Genomic DNA, 21,195 nt, shown 5'->3' with positions numbered 1-21,195 from the left:
GGTGCTAGATGAGACTCAGCAGAATTCAATATGGGCTGGACTTGGATTTTGTGGGAACATTATGATTCTACGCTAATGACTCACTTAACTCTGCCCACCACTTCTACTTGCTCTTTTTCTATATTTAAATATCCCTGGCCTGTGTTATGAGCTAAAAATAAATTACATTCACCTAACACAATTAACCTGGTGGTTAATTTAACCCATTTCCTTGGCTTTGACCATTCATTGAACTATACACAAATTTCCAAACGAATCCAGATGAAATGTGCCACGTTTTGTAACTTCACAAGTAGATGCCGCTGTTAGGTCATATTTCACCAGTCAAATCAAGTACAGCATAATATAACTTGGAAGGAGAGAACTTTTTAAGATCCTAACCAGGGTCGGGATTCTACCGGTTTGGACCGGTTCTATAGAACTGGTTGTTATGATTCTGTGCAGTTCGGAGAACCAGTGTGCCCCTGGCTGGCCCCACCCCTCTCTACCCTCTCTGCCCAGTCAGTCCTTACTGCACATACGCAACATTGCACGCATGCCCAACATTGCTGGCTGCGTTCTTCCCTGTCCGCTCCTTACAGTATTTCTTTTGTTTTTTTTCCCTCCCAATGATTAGCCGTTCCTATGATCAGATGTGCTGGAATTCCCCTCGCTGTCTTCCTGCTTTGCCCAGGAGGCTTCCCTGAGGCCCCTGAAGGCAAAAAATGGAGGGGGGGACAGCAATCCACCCCCCACCCCGCCCCCCGGCTCTGTTTTTTGCCTTCCTGAACCAGGGAGCAAAAACAGCCCCCCTGAAGCCCAGAAGGCCCCCAAAACAGGAGGGGTTGCTGCAAAAAAAAAAGAAAAGAAGAAGCCACACCCACCCAGTCACATGGGCCATGCCCACCTAGCCACGCCCACCTAGCCACGCCCACAGAACCAGTTGTTTAAAAAAATGAATCCCGCCCCGAACCTAATGGCGCACCATTGGCTTAAAAGGTTTTTATGGGTGGTTGCGGCTCTCATTCCAGGACAGTAGAATTGCTTTGATTCTTCTTGTAGTCTTTTCCTAGATTTTATCAATGACCAAGAAGCTCCTCTTTGGATAGGTTACTTCTATGCTGCCGCAATGTTCCTTTTGGCTTGTCTGCAGACGCTGTTTGAGCAGCGGTACATGTATATGTGTTTCGTGCTTGGCATGAGGTTAAAAACAGCCATCACCGGCCTTGTTTATCGGAAGGTAAACCTTGCTCTTTGTTGAGCTTTTTTTTTTTTACACTGTGGTGCTCCTGGGAAGTACATCTCGGTCTTTCTGAAGGGTTCAGTTCCAAAGGAATTCAAGTCAGAAGTGGTATTCAGCAGGTTCTGACCGGTTCTGGAAAACTGGTAGCGGGAAATTTTGAGTCGTTCGGAGAACCAGCAAATCCCACCTCCGACTGGCCCCTCCCCCATCTCTTCTTTGCCTCCCAAGTCCCAGCTGATTGGCTGGGTCTTCTTTGGTTGCCCTGCACAGGAAAATGGAGCTGGAAAGCAGGTTAGTGGGATGGGGAGGGAATGGGGATTTTGCAGTATATCCTTCCCCTGCCATGCCCACCAAGCCACACCCACCAAGCCAAGCCATGCCCACCAAGCCACGCCCACAGAACCGGTAGTAAGAAATTTTGAATCCCACCACTGATTGAAAAGTGGAAGAGAATTAGAGTAGTGAAGTTGCAAAGGACAGTGATTATATACAGGTCATCCTTGACTTACAACAGGTTTTTTTTTAATGATTGTTCAAAGTTACAGTGACACTGAAAAAAGTGACTTATCACCATTTTTCACACTTACAACCGTTGCAGCCTCCCCATGATCACAAGATCAAAATTCACACACTTGGCAACTGGTTCGTAGTTACAATGGTTGCAGTGTCCCAAAGTCACCTGATTCCCTCCTTTGAGACCTTCTGACAAGCAAAGTCCATGGGGAAAGCCAGATTCACTTAACAACCGTATGACTCCCTTAACCACCGCAATGATTCATTTAACCACTTTGGCAAGAAAGGTAATAAAATGGGGGGAAAATTCATTGAATAAATGTCTCACTTGGCAATATACATTACGGGGACCAGTCCAGGAGTCTGGGGAGGACTCGGACGAGGGTCCTGTGTCTGATGCAGAGATGGGCCAGGTCCATTTGGGAGTTATGTGCTGACTATGGAGCCTCCAGAATCTGGCAGCAGCGAGGCAGAGGAACAAGGGGAGCCTGTTCCCAGTGCGCGTGTGCACAGAGCTGCCAGAAGGCAAGAACAGCTAAGACAAAAGGGGTGACTCGGGAGTAAGGCTGGGAGGTGGTTGCCCTTCCCATAAGATATAAAGGAGGTGCAAAGTTAGAGAAACCTTTGCAGGAAGCAAAGTCGTTTGCTCTGTTCAGATTAAACCTTGAAGCTCTGTGTGGACTTTGTACTTCAGTTGGTTTTTTTCAGTTCATTTGGCACTTTAGTTGCTGGCAGCAACTCTAAGGAGAGAAAGGTGGGTGCTTATCTCGAGGGACTGTTTGGGACTCATTATGGCTAGGAATGAACATAATTCCCAGCATTGAAATAAAACAAGAGTTGTTTGGACTAAGCATGTGCTTAATTACGGTCTCAGGAAGCTTTGGGTCAGAACATCTACGTAGACCCAACTAAGACCTCAGTTCTATGACAGGACTACTTGTCTAAGTGGCTGTAATAGGAGAAGAGATTCCAATTAAAAAGAAGTTTTGGCTTTTGTTCTGTAGATCTTGGTCCTGTCCAATGCAGCAAAAAATTCGACATCTGTAGGCGAGATTGTCAACCTGGTATCTGTTGACGTGCAGAAGCTGATGGACTTAATCATTTATTTTAATGGGACCTGGCTTGCTCCTATCCGGATTGTCATCTGCTTTGTCTTCCTTTGGCAGGTAAAAAAAACAACACAACTCTGTCTGTGGAGATTCTCAGTCATCCAGGTCATGGTTGTCCTAAAGGTGCTTTTTCATGAGGCAATTGGACTCCCTGTTTTTCTTGGAAGATATTTCACTTCTCATCCAAGAAGCTTCTTCAGCTCTGACTGGATCCTTCCATTCCCCACCCTTAGGTCTGAGCTGAAAAAGCTTCTTGGATGAGAAGCGAAAGGTCTTGGTTTTGAACATCGCTCTCCCAAATGCCTTCTTAATTCATCACGATGCGGTCCACACACGGTGTGAAGCCAAATCATCCTTTCATAAGCCATATCTTAGTATCCTCCATATATAAAGCCATTTTGTATATATTATTCACAGATCTGGAAGGGTTTTCCTCCTTCAGATGTCGAAATAGCAATAGCACACTTATATACCACTTCACAATGCTTGTACAGCCCTCTCTAAGTGGTTTACAGAGTCAGCCTCTTGCCCCCAACAATCTGGGTTCTTATTTTACCCACCTCAGAAGGATGGAAGGCTGAGTCAACCTTGAGCTGGTCAGGATCAAACTGCTGGCAGTGGGCAGAGTTAGCCTGCAATACTACTTTCTCATCACTGTGGACCAAGGAAGGAAGGAAGGAAGGAAGGAAGGAAGGAAGGAAGGAAGATAGTACTCAGACTTATATATTGCTTGACAGCCCTCTCTAAGCAGTTTACAGAGTCAGCATATTGCCTCAACAATCTGGGTCCTTATTTTACCCACCTCAGAAGGATGAAGGCTAAGTCAACCTTGAGTCGGCGAGAATCAAACTGTCAAACTGCAGGCAGCTGGCAGGCAGCAAAAATAGCCTGTAGTACTAACTACTGTGCCACCATGGCTCTTATATTGATATTCAAATAATTGATTCACTCCTGGGTTCACCTGGCCACTAGATGTCTCCATTGGCTCATTAAAAATGGTGAAAAGCTCTGCCAAGGGAACAGATTTGGGTTGTTAATCAACTTTCTCATGAATATTTCAATGCTGATGCCATTTTCTTACGGTTCAGTAGAAAGAGATGTACAAAAATAGTCTGCGTTCTTTTTATTTACATTCTGGTTTCTGTATCTATTAGCTCCTCGGACCCCCTGCCTTGTCTGCTGTTATCATATTTTTAGTTCTCTTACCTCTGAATTTTGGGATCAGCAAGAAGAGAAGCCAGCTCCAGGTATGGGTCCCAAAACACTTTTGTTTTCTGGAAAATAAGTAAATCTAATTCCCCTCCCTTAGCCTGTCTTTGTATCACCAGGTGATTTCCAAAAATGTTGGCTAAGAATTCTCACAAATGGCAACTAAAACCCATGCTAGTTGGGCATCTTGGGACTTGTAGTCCCAAGATCTGAAGGACTTCCAGATGGGGAATGTTGACAAAAACCATAATTCCCACCCCAGAACATTGTTTGTTTCATTGTTACCTGTGAACAGAGGAGAATCAGGAGCTACTGAAATAAGTAATTGCTGGACACACATCTTTTTTTTTATTAACAAATTTTATTCAGTTTTTCACATAAAAACAAAAATCTCTTTTTAGTGGACAACATATTTCCGGGTCATCACCTTTACATACAAATATGACAGCAATTATACATTCATATATGCATACTTAATTCTATTATTACCTTAGTCCAATTTAGTTAAATCTTCTTCTTCCTTTGCTGGACACACGTCTTTAATTTCATATCATTTGTTAGTAGATATGGAATTTTGCTTTGGATTCTAACAAAAAGTTTGAGCCTGAAATTGACCAAATTTGTGCCCCAATGGGAATTTCAATGTTTCAGGTAGACAACTTCTGTCCAGCTATGACTCTCTGCTGGTGTTTTGTATTTTTTCCTTATATGCTGTATATTACAATGTTGTAAACCACTTCAGTCATGCCTGTTGGGACAATGTAAAGCAAAGCAAAAAGATCTGCAAGAAGTAATATAACCGAATAAAATAAGACAAATACGAATCCTTTAAGATGGATCTTCTAACCAACCAAGGTCAAACCCATGTTTGGATAAGTTGATCTTCAGAACTTGTGAAATGCAGAAAGAGCCAGGAATGAGCAGAGCTCCATGTGTGTTTGTTTCTATGCGTAATGTTGTGAATGATTAGACGTATTACTGTGCTTATTGTCGTGTTCCATTTCTCCTGTTGGTGCTACAAACTTGAATTCCATCTTTCAGGAAACGCAGATAAAGTACAAGGACAGCCGTGCAAGGCTTACCAGCACCATCCTCAGTGACATGAAGGTCCTCAAACTTCATGGCTGGGAGAAGAAGTTGATGAGCAAAGTGCTGGGCATCCGAACTCAAGAACTTCAAGCTCTCAAGACGTCCCAGTTCCTCTTCTCAGCTTCTCTTGCTTCTTTCCAGTCATCTACTTTTCTGGTGAGCTGTGCAGATTGACCTTCCCCAAATGGCATATGATAGGGTTTTGAGAGGGTTTCACCTCTTCTCTGGTTGCTTCTCTACAGATTTCATTCATCATCTTTGCGGTCTACACGTTGTCAGATAAGACAAATGTCTTGGATGCTAAGAAAGCTTTTGTTTCTCTTAGCTTGGTCAACATTCTCAATACTGCCCATTCCTTCCTTCCATTTTCCATTAATGCTGTTGTCCAGGTGAGTTGTTTTGGCTACATGGCATCAGTTTCTGTGGTGGGTCATCATTCCAGGCACTCCAGGTCTGCATCTCCAAGTGGTCTTCCTGTTAGGCAGTTGCTTCAAGCATGTTGTCACCTCCAAAGAAATCATCTTGCTCTTTCTCCTTGTTCTTCTTCCCGATGATTGGCCTGGAGATCCCAGGGCAAAGGAAGGAGGATCTAGAACCACCATCCAAAAATGATCTAAAAGCTTGAGGGAACCTTGGTTTTTTTCTAGATCAGAAATTACCAAATTCTTCAGATCATTGATTCCTTCATGAACTTTCAAATTGTACATAGACCTCTTCCTCAAGCATTTATTTTGAAAATCGTTTAATAAATACTACTTTAACTGACAGTACTACAAACAGCAGTAACATAATAAATAAACAAGACCAGTAACATCACGTGGCTGATAGAGACAACTAAAGGTCACTCTTGTTGGCAGTTGACCATCCAACTTTGAATAATACTATCTCAACACTAATGATCTCATCTTCAGGTCTACAAACTGGGTTGGAGCTCTCCAGAAACCCTAAGAACTTAATTGACCCCAGTTGACCTTTTATCCTTTATATCGGGTGTAGACCACCGACTGACCTCCTAGACATTTACTGGCTCCTTTTTGACCTCCAGCTTTTTATTGACCGCTTTGATGGTCTCATTGACCCCTGGGGGGGGGTTCCATATTGATCACTATGGGGAATCACTCCAAACCTTTCCTTAACTGCATGGTGTCAACGTGTCTTTTGTTCTAGGCAAAAATTTCCATCCGTCGTTTGGCTACCTTTCTATCTCTTGAAGAATTAGATCAAGCTCAGGTGGGCATTGAGTCTTCAGACCGCAGTAAGTATTGGCTTTGTGTATCCTCTCCATGGATGGTCTAGAATTTCCAATCAGTGTGAACACGATTGATTATTCTGAGAATTGAAGCCTGCCCGTGTATACGTCATGCAAATTGGGTGGGATCAGATTAGCCACTGTAAACCTTCAAGGGCTATGTTGTGGTTAGCTGGCAGCAGGTGCGGACTTTTTTCAGCATCACCCTAACTTTGCACACTCATGGAAGGAGGGCTCTTAAGTCAAGAGCTGACAGTACTATTGTTGAGTATATGATGAGGACATGACAAAAGAGAATTAAGCAGATGTACATAATTATCTACTAAAACGTCTATGGGGATACGGCAGCGGCCTCATCACTGGTTATGCCATAACAAACCTGTTCTTTTCCGACTAATGTAGAAAGTTAAAAAACCATCACCCCCAAATATGTGCTGATTCACGCATTTTTTCCTGTTAGGTCCAAATTGCATCATTGTCACGAATGGAACTTTCAGCTGGTGTAGAGAAAGCGACCCTTGCCTGAAAAGGTAAAATTTGGGTGTTCAATGGAAGTACAGTTCTCTCCTCCTCCTTTACAGCCGAAAAAACTAGGGAAGATGCCATCTGATCAAGTATTGGGATTGGAAGTTTTTTTTACTACCGGTTCTGTGGACGTAGCTTGGTGGGCATGGCAGGGGAAATATACTGTAAAAATTCTCCATTCGCTTTCTATACCTCCAGATCTCCATCTTGAATTTAGTCTGGCTGGTGCCAAGATCTGTGGTGACCCGGAGTGTAACACAAACGTAACAAAATCCAAAATGTAAATAAATGTCCTTTAATGCCTCCAACTTGGCCCCACTGTTCAATAATTCTCAGTTGGAGATAAAACTTATTCAAAAATAGTCTTCAAAAGAAAGCAATACAGTCCGAACTTAATGAGCAGATAGAGGTGAAATAAAAAAACCCGAAACAAACTACAATAAAGGAATTTCCATAATGGGCCAGGATAAGTAATTACCAACTTCAAGGAGATAACAAGGCATAGTCTGTTGGAAGGACGCCAACCAAGATAACTCCAGCCCAAAATAACACATGCTTTGCTTCTGGCAATGCTGTTTTGTAATCGACTCTCTTATATACTAGTCTCCCCAGCTGCAACCGATGAGGAGGATCATGGCCGCTTCCTCTCTCCTAAGCCAAGTTGTTTCCTTCTCCATTCCTGCCCTTCCCCAGCCTCCTCCACAACCTCCGAAGCCACACCTCCACTCCCTGTCGGCTGTTCCTCCTCTCCCTCGGAGTCCAATTCTACCAAGGGCATGACAGGATCTTTCCACCCACAACATGGCTTGAAAACAACTAAGATGTACCTGTTTTACCTTTATAGGATGAATCTTACTGTACCTCAGGGCAGTCTGTGTGCCGTGGTGGGGCAAGTGGGAGCTGGGAAATCCTCCCTGCTCTCAGCATTACTTGGCGAACTGCAGAGGATTGAAGGCTCTGTAGTAATAAAGGTAAAAGCACTTTAAAACAGAATTTATTCAAGGTGTGGTCAGCCTTCCCCAACCCAAGCGCTATCTGAATAGGTGGACTTCAACTCCCAGAATTCTCAGCAATGGACTCATTGGCTCGGGAACTCTGGGAACTGTGGACCACTTTGGAAGGTCAACCAGACGGGGGAAATCCGGTTTAGGGTTTGGTTTATTTGTGTGTGTGTGTGTGTGTGTGTGTGTGTGTGTGTGTGTGTGTGTTGTAATTCTAGTGTGGGGGTCAGCAACCTTAAACACTCACAGAGTAGTGGTGGGATTCAAAATTTTTTACTACCGGTGCTGTGGGCATAGCTTGGTGGCTGTGGCTTGGTGGGTGTAGCTTGGTGGGCATGACAGGGGAGGGTTATTGCAAAATCCCCATTCCCTGCCCCACCCCACTAACCTGCTTTCCAGCTCTGTTCTCCTGTGCAGGGCAACCAAAGGAGACCCAGCCAATCAGCTGGGACTTGGGAGGCAGAGAATCGATGGGGTTGGCAGGGCCAGTCAGAGGTGGGATTGGCCGGTTCTCTGAACTACTCAAAATTTCTGCTTCCGGCTCTCCAGAACTGGTCAGAACCTGCTGAATACCCACCTCTGTCACAGAGCCACAAAGGTCCTAATTGGAAGCCGCCCATTCAATTCTGGAGCTGACCGGAAGCCTGGTTCCCCCCACCATAGAGTCCCCTCCTAGTGTAGCATCCTTTTTTCTCTACCTGTCCTAACCAAAGTATTGCAGCACAAGGGTAATTTTTGAGGAAAAAACAACAACAGAATAACAGAGTTGGAAGGGACCCTGGAGGTCTTCTAGTCCAACCCCTATACCAGGGGTTGTAAAGCTCAAGGCCTGGACCGCCTCCTGCAGCACTGTTGGCCAAAACAGGACATGGGGGCCCCCCATTTTGGGCCTGGATGACCAAAAGCTCTATCACTTGTGGAGCCAACCAGAAAACCTGCCCATTGCCATAGAGTCTCCTCCTGCCATGCCGTGCTCCCCCCCCCAACTAACTGGAAGCTCCTCTCAAAATTGTGGTGCCAAACGGGGACCGGGAGACACAGCAGAGGGATGAAAGGGCCACATGCGGCTCCAGAGCCGCAGGTTGCCGATTGCTGTTCTAGTGTTTCATGTCATGGTTTTAGTAGTTTGAGTCACTTCAGTGGCGGGCTTTCCATTGGGGAATCCACCACTTTCAAAACTGGGCCTTGAGAAGTTGTGATCTCTGTTGGAACTCAAGAATGGCTTGGTAGGACCTCTTTTTGGGAAATGGAGAAGCTTTGGCTTCAGCAGATGGAAGTTTACCTCCATCTCTCTTTCTCTCTCTCTCTCTCCTTACCAAAATCCTCTTTCTGGTTCTGCTGACCATTGGGTGAGCATCACTGCATTTCTTTTCACAGGGCACCACAGCGTTCGTTCCCCAGACGTCCTGGATACAAAATGCTTCCGTGGAAGACAATGTCGTATTTGGGAGAAAAATGGAGAGGACGTGGTACAACCAGGTGGTCAAAGCCTGCGCCCTGCAGCCTGACATAGACGGTTTTCCAGCAGGAAGCCGGACAGAAATTGGAGAGAAGGTTCTTGGATCATTGCTATATTATTTATCTAGCTAAAAGGAATAAGGAATGTACATTTGGTTGGGTAGATGGTGGTAGTGTTGGTTGTTGTCGTCTCCCTCCTTTTCTTCCTCCTCCTCCTCCTCCTCCTCCTCCTCCTCCTTCCCCCCCAGTGAAATAAAGGAACTCACCTAACGGTGGAGTTGTCACTGCTAGAGCTTCTGTTTTGCAACCAAAAGAATTCCAGGTTCTTCACAGGACAATCAAAACTGCCGTTTATTTTAAACAAACCTTTGAGATCTCTTCCCAATCATTGTAGTTTGGGGAAGAGGACCTGGGACCCTCCAAAGGTTGCTAATTCTGTCCCCAGAAACTTTAGCTACCATGATCTATAGCAGGGGCCTTCAAAAACTTGACATCTTTAAGGCTTGTGGACTTCAACACCCAGAATTCCTCCTCTTCCAGTCATGTTAACTCAGGAATTCTGGGAGTTGAAGTCTATAAGTCTTAACTTGCCAGGTTTGAAGACCTCTTGATCTATAGCGAGAGGGATACTGGCAGGTCTATTGAGGACTGTTTTCATGCTGCCATAGGGCATCAATCTTTCTGGAGGGCAGAAGCAGAGGCTCAGCCTGGCTCGTGCAGTTTATATGAAGGCCTCAGTTTACCTCTTGGATGATCCCCTCTCTGCTGTGGACGCTCCCGTTGGATGGCACATTTTCAATCATGTTCTTGGACCCAACGGCTTGTTGAAGGAAAAGGTACTTGGTGTTCCAAACTGTCCTATAGTATCAGAACAGGATCTAAGGCAGTACAGATAGTCTCCGACTTATGACCACAATGGAGCCCAACCTTTCTGTTGCTAAGCAAGACAGATGTGAGTTTCCCCCCCCATCTCCATTTTATGACCTTTCTTGCCACAATCGTTATGTGAATCACTGCAGTGGTTCAATTGGTCACACGGTTGTTAAGTGTGACTTCCCTCATTGACTTTACTTGTCAGAAGGTCACAAACGGGCATCAGGTGACCCTACTGCAACCATCGTAAATAGGAGTCCATTGCCACGCCCCTGAATTTTGATCACAGTATAGGGTTAGGGTTAGGTCAAGTGGAGATTATAGGTAGCCCTCAACTTACGGCCATAAGGGAGCATTAAGCATCATGGACAATGGAGGGAATCTACGACGAAAAGTTCTGTAATGTATGGTGTTATCCGCCCTCTTCTCCTAACGGACACCTCAAAGCTATTGGTCAACACCTCAGGAATTGTCCTCTTGCTTTCCAGACTCGCATCCTGGTGACCAACACCATCCACGTTCTACCCATGGTGGACAACATCATTGTGATGGTGAATGGAGAAATCTCCGAGAGGGGCTCTTGGCAAGAACTGATACGAAAGCAAGGGGCATTCGCAGACTTCTTGAGGTCCCAGAACCCTGAAGAAAAAGAAGAGCAGGATTTGCAAATGACTGCTGGTCATCCCAAAGGTCATCTATACTTGAGTATTATTATCCATGAATAGACTCGTTAGAATTGGAGCCACTTCTTGCATTCTTGGGGGATTCTGAGAAAACCCTTCACACAATTTATTCCCGTATTCTTCAAAGGGCTGTTGATCCATAGCAAAAGTCATCTGGAAGCTGAGATTGGTAGAAGGTAGTTCCAGATAGGATAGAACAGAACAAAATGACATCAGTGCGCAAATAATGTGTAATTTGAGTCACTTTTTGATATAAATTTCTCCCTTCCCTGGATGGCCATGACTACATCATGTTGATAATCTTGTGAAATTAGTACCTTATGGACTATGGGTTATTTTATAGGACTACCTTATAGTCCTATAATCCCACCTTAGTCTTATAGGTTTTCCCAGTTGCAATGTATGACTGTGAAAGTTGGACCCTAAGGAAGGCTGAGCACCAAAGCATCCATCCCTCTGTTTGTCCATCTATCCATCCATCCATCTCTCATCTCTCTCATTTATCTATATCAAGGATCTTCAAACTTGGCAAGTTTAAGACTTGTGGACTTCAACTCCCAGAATTCCTGAGCTAATAGGACTGGAGGAGGAATTCTGGGAGTGGATGTCCACAAGTCTTAAACTTGCCAAGTTTGAAGACCCTCCTGTTGTAAGTCAAGGGCTGCCTGTGTATGATCGCAATTCCATATTTCTTGGATTGGATGGTCTTGCGTGACAGGTTGGAGCCAGAGGACTTTGCAAGCTGCATAGAAATCTTGTATGATTTACTATTTGCAGCTCCCCAAGTCGGTGCATTTTCTCAGCGTCTGTGGGCTATTCTTCTATTGTCTCTTTCTCTATCATGTCTCTTTTGAGACTTTGATTTCTCTTGACTTCACAGATGAAGAAAACACGAAGAGGATCTCCATAACTCCCGTTGAAATCCCTGGAAAGTAAGTGGTTTGTTTCTTTATTTGTATCCCAATTTTGTTATCTTTTTCAAATAAATCAAGGCAGAGAACATATCCAACGCACTTTCCTCTTCCTGTTTCCCCACAACAACAACCCTGTGAGGTCAGCTGAAGAGAGAGAGAAGGACTGGCTCAAAGTCACCCAGCTGGCTTTCATGCCTAAGGCAGGACTAGAACTCAGTCACCTAGTGATTGGCCCAAAGTCACCCAGTTGCCTTTTTTTTTTTGATTAAACAGGAACTAGAACTCACAGTCTTCTAGTCATTGACCCAAAATCACCCAGCTTGATTTCATGGCTGGGACTAGAACTCCCAATCTCCTAATGATTGGCTCACAGTCACCCAGTTAGCTTTCATGCCTAATGCAGGACTAGAACTCACTGTCTCCTAGTGATTGGCCCAAAGTCACCCAATTAGTTTTCATGCCTAAAACAAGATTTGAACTCACAGTCTTCCACTTTACTAGACCAAATTGGTTCTCGTGGCAGAACCCATATCCCCGTGGCTCTTTACACACACACACACACACACACACACACACACACACACACACACACACACATATTATTCTAAGTAGTAACTGGGCAAACTCACCTCTCTCCAACAATTGGGGTTGTTCTAATGAAGCCCAGAGAAGCAGTTGAAAAAGGCTACAGATACTACAAAAATAGGTTTTTCCAATTTCTGAAATACAGTTTGCTCTTTGCTTTCAAGTTCATGGTGAGGTATAGTGAGGTGACCAATAAAGAGCCAATTTGGTGTAGTGGTCAAGGCATCAGGCTAGATGGAAGACGGTGAGTTCTTTTCTTAAACGTGTGCAACTGATGCACCTTTCTTGTCTTCGAACAGGGAGCCCTTGGCCAAGACAGACAATTACAAGCCAACCCAGGAAGAAGGAGAAAGACTGATGGCAGAAGACAAGAAGCAGAAGCCTGGACAGGTAATTTAAAGATCTTATTCAGTTCTCTGGCGGGGTTGCTCCTCTTTTTGTTAGAAGTTATGGAACTTGCTGTGAGGATGAACCTCACAATTTTATTCAGTGGAGGCCCTTTTCGCTTTCAGGCTGTTTAGGCTTTTATCCTTTGGAGATTAGATTAGATTAGATTAGATTAGATTAGATTAGATTAGATTAGATTAGATTAGGATGGAATGGAATGGAATGGAATGGAATGGAAAAGCAGAGTTGGAAGGGACCTTGGAGATCTTCTAGTCCAACCCCCTGCCTAGGTAGGAAACTCTACACCACTTCAGACAAATGATTGTCCAATCTCTTCTTTAAAACTTCCAATGTTGGAGCATTTACAACTTCTGCAGGCAAGTAGTTCCATTGATTATTTGTTCTCACTGTCAGGAAATTTTCTCCCAAGTTCCAGATTGCTCTTCTCCTTGATTAGTTTCCACTCATTGCTTCTTGTCCTGCCCGCAGGTGCTTTGCAGAATAGCTTGACTCCCTCTTCTTTGGGGCAGCCCCCTGAGATATTGGAACACTGCTATCATGTCGCCCCTAATCCTTCTTTTCATCAAACTAGACCTACCCAGTTCCAGTTGTGGAGGTTTGATCGTGTTACGGATATCATTGCAGGATGGAAGCTGTTCCCCGTACAGCTGCCTTCTGCAATTGACTCATAGTGTTTTTGTCAATGCCAGTTCTTATTCTTATTTTATTCCTTTGATTTAGGTAAAGATTTCAGCATTCCTGACTTACCTGAGAACAGCAGGGTCGCTCTTCTGGGTTTATATTGTACTGCTGTTTGCCTGCCAGCAAGTTTTCTCATTCTGCCGTGGCTACTGGCTCAGCCTGTGGGCCAATGACCCTGTTTCCAATGGGACACAACCTCATACCCAGCTCCGCGTGGGCATCTTTTTTCTCCTAGGAGTCACGCAAGGTTTGGCCCATTCCCATGTACAAGTAAACAAAGAAATATTTATTTACTTACTAGCCGATAACCCGGCATTGCCCGAGTATTTATTTATCCTAATCCTGTATTAGACAGGAAAAGCCCTGATTTTGGTGACCCAGAACAAACATAATTTCTAATGTTGGATCTTCCCCCTTAGCAGAGAGAGCCTCCTGTGAAGCCATTACCATGGCAACTCCACAGCCCTGTACAGTAGACGCCATTTTAAGGCAGTACGGTAGAAGCCATTTGAAGACACAACAGGTTGTATTTTAACAGAACACACACCCCAAGAGGTGTTAGGGGTGTCTTACCCCCACAGTATTTGTGTAGCAGGGTTTGGCTGGAATTGCTTGAGGCATTCCAGAGTTATTCCAGAACATACACCACAAACACAGCCATCCTGACACAATCAATGAATCAATCAATGTATATAGCTGCCCACCTCACTTTTACGGGATGATAATCCTGATAAGAAAACGACATCTACTGCCTGAAACAGCTGGACTCTTTCATCTCCTGTTGCAGCCCTTGGGAAATTTGGATCGGTTGCTGCGGTGTTTTTGGCTGGGGTCGTGGCTTCCCGTAAGCTCTTCCAGCACCTCCTGTTGGATGTTCTCCACTCTCCAATGATATTCTTCGAGCAGACTCCCAGCGGTAACCTACTCAACCGTTTCTCCAAGGAGATGGACGCAATTGATTCCATCATCCCAGATAAGCTGAAATCTTTGCTGGGCTTCCTGTTTAACCTTCTGGAGATCTACGTTGTGATTATGGTGGCCACACCGATGGTTTTGGCGGCTATTTTGCCTCTGTCAGCTTTATACGTTGCTTTTCAGGTGTGTAGCATCTTCAGAATAAATTATTATAATCATGAGAAAAAGGAGGTGCTTTTTAGCCATTCGTGGGCTTACAGGCGAACTATGTGTCTCACCTGATTTATGACTGTCATGACTTATGAATATGATGGACAGGCTCCATGACAGTCACAAGTCAAGAATTTCTTATGTGTTTGTGTGCATGTGTGCATATTTATATTTCCTATTTCTAAAGCACCCATTTTTTTCAGAGAGATTTCTGTGTGTGTGTGTGTGTGTGTGTGTGTGTGTGTGTGTGTGTGTGTGTGTACAGATAGATTTTAGATCCAGATAGATGAACGGATAGATAGATAATCTAGATGGATGGACTGATGGATGGAGAGAGAGAGAGAGAGAGAGAGAGGGAGAGAGAGAGAGATCTGGATGGATGGAAAGAAGGAAGGAAGGAAGGAAGGAAGGAAGGAAGGAAGGAAGGAAGGAAGGAGATAAATAGCAGCATTTTATTATCCAGATAAATAGATAGATAGATAGATAGATAGATAGATAGATAGATAGACACCCACACACACACACAAAGAGGAAGGGAGGGAGGGAGGGAGGGAGGGAGAGAGAGAATGTAGGTTTCCATGATGGAGGCTTTGGAACCTACCATGCAAACATTTTCAACCAAAAAGTAAAATTTATGCAAGGAAGAAAAAGTCCTCCTCATTTTCCTCTTCCTTCTCCTTGGAGGGCATTTTCCCTACAAATAATGTGCTGAAGTACCCAGTCTTCTCCCAAATGTAGGTGAATGTAGGAGAAGCCCTTGCGTCGCACAGCATCAAGCTCTCCCACCTCCCTTGTGCCACCCAGGTAAACCTGAGCTCCCACCAAGCCAAACTCAAGAAGTCCCAGTAAATGTGGGCTCTTCTTTCTCCCCTTCTCTGGGCAGGTCTTTTTTGTCACCACCTCCTGCCAACTGAAACGCTTGGAAGCCGGAAGCCGCTCACCCATCTACTCCAACATCTCGGAAACCTTTGAGGGGAGCAGCCTCATTCGTGCATTCGGAGCCCAGCAGCGTTTTATTGTCCAGAACGATGTCAATGTAGACGAAAACCACAAGGTGTCCTTCCCTTCAGTGGTCGCTGACAGGTATAAAGATTTTTCTGTGGCTGGAAGGGAGGAAGCACCACATTCAGAGGCATCTCGTTTGAAGGTGACAATGGCAGCTCTCTTGGCCTAATTGGACTTGGAACGATGTTTTCCTTCTCTTCTTCTTTTATCTCCACCTTCCCTTCTCTTCCCTTCCCCATTGATTCTCCATCTTCCCTTCCTCCTTCCCTTTCCTTTCCTTCCCTTTCTTCCTTCCCTCCCTTCTCTTCCTTCTTTTCCTTCCCTTCCCTTCCCCATCCATTTTCCATCTTCCTCCTTCCCTCTCTTCCCTTCTTTCCCTTCCTTCCCTTCCCTTCCCTTCCCCATCCATTCTCCATCTTCCTCCTTCCTTCCCTTCCCTTCCTTCCCTCCCTTCCCTTCCCTTCCCCATCCATTTTCCATCTTTCTCCTTCCCTTCCCTCCCTTCCCTCCCTTTTCTTCCCTTCCCCATCCATTCTCCATCTTCCTCCTTCCCTTCCTTCCCTTCCTTCCCTCCCTTCCCTTCCTTCCCTCCCTTCCCTTCCCTTCCCCATCCATTCTCCATCTTCCTCCTTCCCTTCCCTCCCTTCCCTTCCCCATCCATTCTCCATCATCCTCCTTCCCTCCCTTCCCTTCCCTTCCCCATCCATTTTCCATCTTTCTCCTTCCCTCCCCTCCCTTCCCTCCCTTCCCTTCCCTTCCCCATCCATTCTCCATCTTCCTCCTTCCCTTCCCTCCTTTTCTTCCTTCCCTTCCCCCTCCATTTTTCCTTCCCTTCCTCCCCTCCCCCTTTTCCCATTCCAGGTGGCTTGCCACTAACATTGAGATTCTGGGGAACACCATTGTTCTCTTTGCAGCTTTACTCGCCGTGGTATACAAAGCCCATCTCAGTCCCGGCATGGTGGGCTTTTCCATCTCCTGGGCTCTTCAGGTAAGCTCAGAATGTGACGGGTCATGTGATCGCCATTTGCAACCTTTCCAGGTGGCTTCCAACAAGCAGCGTCAATCTGGGGGAGTCAGATTCCTTTAATGACCACATATTTCAATTAACAACCTCAGTGATTTGTTTAACTATGGAAAAAGGATCATAAAATTGGGCTCGATTCATTTAGCAACTGCTTTGCTCAGCAATGGAAAATCCTGTCCCCCATTGGGGTCGTAAGATGAGGACCAGCTGTAAATTCCTCCCCCTTTTTCACTGTCACCCTGATTCTCAATTATTGGAGCTGTGTGTCTTCTACTGCAGGGATCTCCAACCTTGGCATCTTTAAGAGTTGTGGACTTCAACTCCCAGAATTGAAGAATTGTGGACTTCAACGCCAAGAAATCCTCAGCCAGCATGTCTAGATGAGGAATTCTGGGAGTTGAAGTCTACAAGTCAAGGCTGGAGAGCCCCTATTTGGCTTGGAAGGATCGGAGGCTTATCTTTAGCCTGGCAAAATATCTTTATTTGGCTCCACATTCTGTAGCTCCAGTTAAAAGGCCAGGTAGAAGGAAGGCATCTGTGTCCTCTCCAGAAGTTTTGGATTCCATCTCCCATAATCCTTTCCACTGAGAATTCTGGCAGGGCAGGGCCAGATGGGCACCAAAATCCCAAGTTTTTAAAATAGCTGTGCAAGTATAATGCACAACCACCAGGACATCCCTTTTTCAGCAACATAGACGGGGTGATCCAACTGTAGAAGACATTTGTGGACACAGCTGGTCCTTTACTATTGACTTCCTGTTTGGTGCCTTGGTCTGTTTCGTTGGTGATTTAAAGTTGTACAACTCCCTGTTGGAAAGGAGTTGTGAAATAAGGGATGATCCAGCTTTAAAATAAAGTTTGAGGTCAATGGACAGAGGGTATGCAGTGTAGTAGAACTTTAGGCAATGCATTTAACTTCTGGGGCGTGGTAGGATCTTTCAGTGGCCTGGGGTCATAGATTCCCCTTCTTCTTTGCCAGATCACTGGCGTTTTGAATTGGATGGTGCGTGCCTCAGCGGAACTTGATAACCACATCATGTCTGTGGAAAGAGTGAGAGATTATTCACAGACCCCCAAAGAGGTAAGCCTTCCTTCTCTTCAATCACAAAATAGCCCAGCTCACTTCCTTAGTTAACCCCGAATCTCCTGTCTGTCTGTCTACCTATTTACCTGTCTTTCTGTCCGCCCTAAACTAGTAATAAATAACAATAGCACTTAGAATGATATGCCACCTCATAGTGCTTTACAGCCCTCTCTAAGTGGTTTACAGAGTCAGCATATTGCCCCCAACAATATGGGTCTTCCTTTTACCAACCTCAGAAGGATGGAAGGCTGAGTTAACCATGAGCTGGTCAGGATCGAACTGCTGGCAATGGGCAGAGTTTGCCTGCAATACTGCATTCTAACTACTGCATCACCACGGTTCCTTTTTGAATGACATATCACCTTTTGGTGCAGCATGATGCATGAACGACACTAAATGATCTCATTCTACTTTATTGTAAGGCTGCATTAACAGAATCTTGCAAGTCTAAAAATGCCAATCTCACTCTGTCACTTTTAACAGTCCAAAACATTAGATGGATCTTACTTAAGTTTCTTTTTTTGCCCGTTAAGCAGTTATGGTCTCCTATCCCTTTTATCTGATCATTCTCTATGGAATAACTTATATGAGACCTGGCAGCACAGTGGTTAGAATGCAGCATTGCAGGCTACCTCTGCCCACAGTCGAGTTCGATTCTGATAAGCTCGAGGTTGACTCAGCCATCCATCCTTCCAAGAATGGTAAAATGAGGACCCAGATTGTTGGGGGCAAGAGGCTGATTCTGTAAATTGCTTAGAGAGGGCTGCAAAGCTCTGTGAAGCAGTGTATAAGTCTATTGCTATTGGTCTTCCTTCTCCCTCCCTCCCTCCCTCCCTCCCTCCCTCCCTCCCTCCCTTCCTTCCTTCCTCCTTCCCTTCCCTTCCCTTCCCTTCCCTCCCTTCCCTTCCCTTCCCTTCCTTTCCTTTCCTTCTTTCCATGGTGCACAGTGTTAGAATGCAGTATTGCAGGTGAATTCTGCCGACTGCTAGCAGTTCAATCCTGACTGGCTCAAGTTTGGACTCAGCCTTCCATCCTTCCAAGGTGGGTAAAATGAGGACCTGGATTGTTGGGGTCAAGAGGCTGATTCTGTAAACCATTTAGAGAACACGGTAAAGCACTGTGAAGTGGTATATAAGTCTAAGTGTTATTGCTATCTTTTCCATTCATCCCTCAAGGTCATGCATATGACTGGACACTGCCTAGTTGGCAAATCAGAATAATTCCGTTCATGTATCATATCACCTCAAAATGAAAAGGTGATACTATGGTTCATTGCAGTGTAGTATGTATCCCAGTCTTGGAGTTGGAAGCAAGTCTACCATTGACACTCAAGCCAACTCAAAGCCAACCCAAGTAGTTTTAAGTGTTTATTGTTGCACTCAAATCTTGGTGGGGTTTTTTTGGGTAGTTTTGCCTCTTTGAGCTTCTCTTGGGGGTTGCTAATATGAGCTCGCAATGTTGTTGCATCTCTTTCAGGCTCCGTGGAGTTTGGAGAATCATTTCCAAGGTGCCAGTTGGCCCACTGAAGGAGCAATTGAATTCAGAGGCTATAGCTTGCGATACAGGCCAGAATTAAGTCTAGCTCTGAAGAACATCAACCTAAAGATCAAACCACAAGAGAAGGTCAGACATAATAGAACAGCGTTTGTCATCCTGGACAACAAAGAGGTCTTGGCTTTAACTCCCAGAATTCCCCAGACATCATGAAAAATCTCCAGAGGTCTTCAAACTTGGCAATTTTAAGATTTATGGACTTCAACTCCCAGAATTCCTCAGCATGGGGAGGGTTCTGGGAGTTGAAGTCCACCAGACTTAAAGTTACCGAGTTAGGGGACCCCTGATCTAGTCCAAAGTTGTCTCCCTTGCACTAGAAAGTTTGGTCCCTTAAAACATCCAACATGCAGTAGGGATTAAGCTGTTGGATTTGGACCTATGAGATACAGATGGACATCCTTACTGGACCAGTGAATCCACAAGTGTATTTGAACCGGTTTTATTTTATTTTATTAAGCAGAGTTCACGGGATGGTTGTGGTGAGAACATAATAAGGAGAGACTCCTATATATTCGAGAAAGCAGGATAGGGAAGAGTAATTCTCTCTCCTTGTCTCCCTGTCATGCCCCTGTTGGAACCTGATTCTGAGGGGGAGGCTGAGCAGCTGACAGGGAATGGGAATGTGGCTCCATTGGCTGTGGAAGAAGCTGGGGAAGGGCAAAGTCCGGCTGGGCAGAGCAGGGGAGAGAGGTAGAGCAAGGCAGAGGGAATTCGGAGGAAAACCCAGGCTCACCCCCTCTTCATCCTAGGGCACGCAGGGAGGAACAGAGAAGGGAGCAATGTGAGTTGCATGGGTTATGGGGAGGAAAGGGCCCTGATTCCCTTAATTAGCTGCAGCTGGGAACACAGTGTTTAAAAAGGGAGGTTGCGCACAGCAACTTGTCGGAAGAAACTCATGAGTTATCAGGTATTGTCGAGGCTTAGCTGGGTTCCTGGCATCTTCCCAACTGTGTGTGTTTTGCTGGCCTTTCAAGTCTGCAATTCCTTCTCCTGCCCTGTTCAAGTTAATTGCTGCACCGTGGTTTGCATGGATTTTTATTTACAGTTTGTATGTACTTTGTTTTCGGACTGAATTTCCTCCCCTCAAAGACTGTTCTTGGAGGCGTTTTTTTCTCCAGCCGAAGGTAACTTGAACATACTAAAGGGACTCTTCTTACTTATTGGACTGTGTTGCCTTTGCGCCACGCCCCAGGTCATCACATTTCCCATCAGGTGGTCCTTCCTTCTCCAACCTCTGTTTTTTTTCTCTGGTAGGTGGGCATTGTTGGAAGAACAGGGGCTGGGAAATCGTCCCTTGCCATGGGCCTTCTGAGACTTGTGGAAGCTGCTGATGGAGAGATTGTGATCGATGGAATCAACATTGCCCAAATGGGCTTGCACAACCTGAGAAGCAAGATTACAATTGTCCCACAGGTAGGACGTCTTTCACTTATTGTTCTATTCACCCCAATAATGTTGATATCCCGAGCCATATCTTCCACAGACGCCGACGTTTCAATCAGTCTTTCACTATGATATTCAGTTGGGATCCAAGGTCGTTTGCGTTCCATCTCATCAGTTGGGATCCAAGGTCGTCATCTTGTAGGATGTTGTCTGAGTGTCCCATGTCCACTCAAGCTGTCAGGTGCAAGTAACTTGAGTTGAGTTCAAAGCACAAAACATTTATTACATTTACAGGCTATCCATATATAAGAATCTGGTCTATTAATGGTGAAGCCAAATTGGCACTAGATGAGGGTCAACGGAATACATGGGGGGCGGGGGTTGGGTGGATGTGGATCAGTGGTGGGATTCAAATAATTTAACAACCAGTTCTCGGCCCTAATGATTTCTTCCAACAATCAGTTCACCAATCTTCTCAGAAAGTTAACAACCGGTTGTTGA

At 45.1% G+C, this 21,195-nt stretch overlaps 1 protein-coding gene across 5 annotated transcripts in view; it reads left to right on the top strand.

Moving 5' to 3' along the window:
* ABCC6 (ATP binding cassette subfamily C member 6) overlaps nt 1-21,195 on the top strand; it is a 37,706-nt gene that overhangs the window by 10,626 nt on the left and 5,885 nt on the right. For all 5 annotated transcript variants that reach the window (XM_026704259.2, XM_087942090.1, XM_087942089.1 and 2 more), the window contains 20 exons: nt 1,042-1,219; nt 2,740-2,901; nt 3,999-4,091; nt 5,095-5,298; nt 5,385-5,531; nt 6,310-6,397; nt 6,852-6,921; nt 7,761-7,887; nt 9,295-9,471; nt 10,044-10,211; nt 10,737-10,938; nt 11,812-11,863; nt 12,730-12,820; nt 13,559-13,766; nt 14,307-14,617; nt 15,528-15,727; nt 16,511-16,637; nt 17,653-17,754; nt 19,234-19,380; nt 20,566-20,724. In XM_026704259.2, coding sequence (XP_026560044.1) covers nt 1,042-1,219; nt 2,740-2,901; nt 3,999-4,091; nt 5,095-5,298; nt 5,385-5,531; nt 6,310-6,397; nt 6,852-6,921; nt 7,761-7,887; nt 9,295-9,471; nt 10,044-10,211; nt 10,737-10,938; nt 11,812-11,863; nt 12,730-12,820; nt 13,559-13,766; nt 14,307-14,617; nt 15,528-15,727; nt 16,511-16,637; nt 17,653-17,754; nt 19,234-19,380; nt 20,566-20,724 — 3,013 coding nt within the window. The remainder of the gene's footprint in view (nt 1-1,041; nt 1,220-2,739; nt 2,902-3,998; nt 4,092-5,094; nt 5,299-5,384; nt 5,532-6,309; nt 6,398-6,851; nt 6,922-7,760; nt 7,888-9,294; nt 9,472-10,043; nt 10,212-10,736; nt 10,939-11,811; nt 11,864-12,729; nt 12,821-13,558; nt 13,767-14,306; nt 14,618-15,527; nt 15,728-16,510; nt 16,638-17,652; nt 17,755-19,233; nt 19,381-20,565; nt 20,725-21,195) is intronic.

Source organism: Pseudonaja textilis, chromosome 14 (genome assembly GCF_049901715.1).
Source record: "Pseudonaja textilis isolate UNSWEBS1 chromosome 14, rPseTex1.2, whole genome shotgun sequence".
Classification (NCBI taxonomy): Eukaryota; Metazoa; Chordata; class Lepidosauria; order Squamata; family Elapidae; genus Pseudonaja; species Pseudonaja textilis.
The sequence above is the reverse complement of the archived record's forward strand: the minus strand, read 5'-3'. Positions and strand labels throughout refer to the sequence as shown.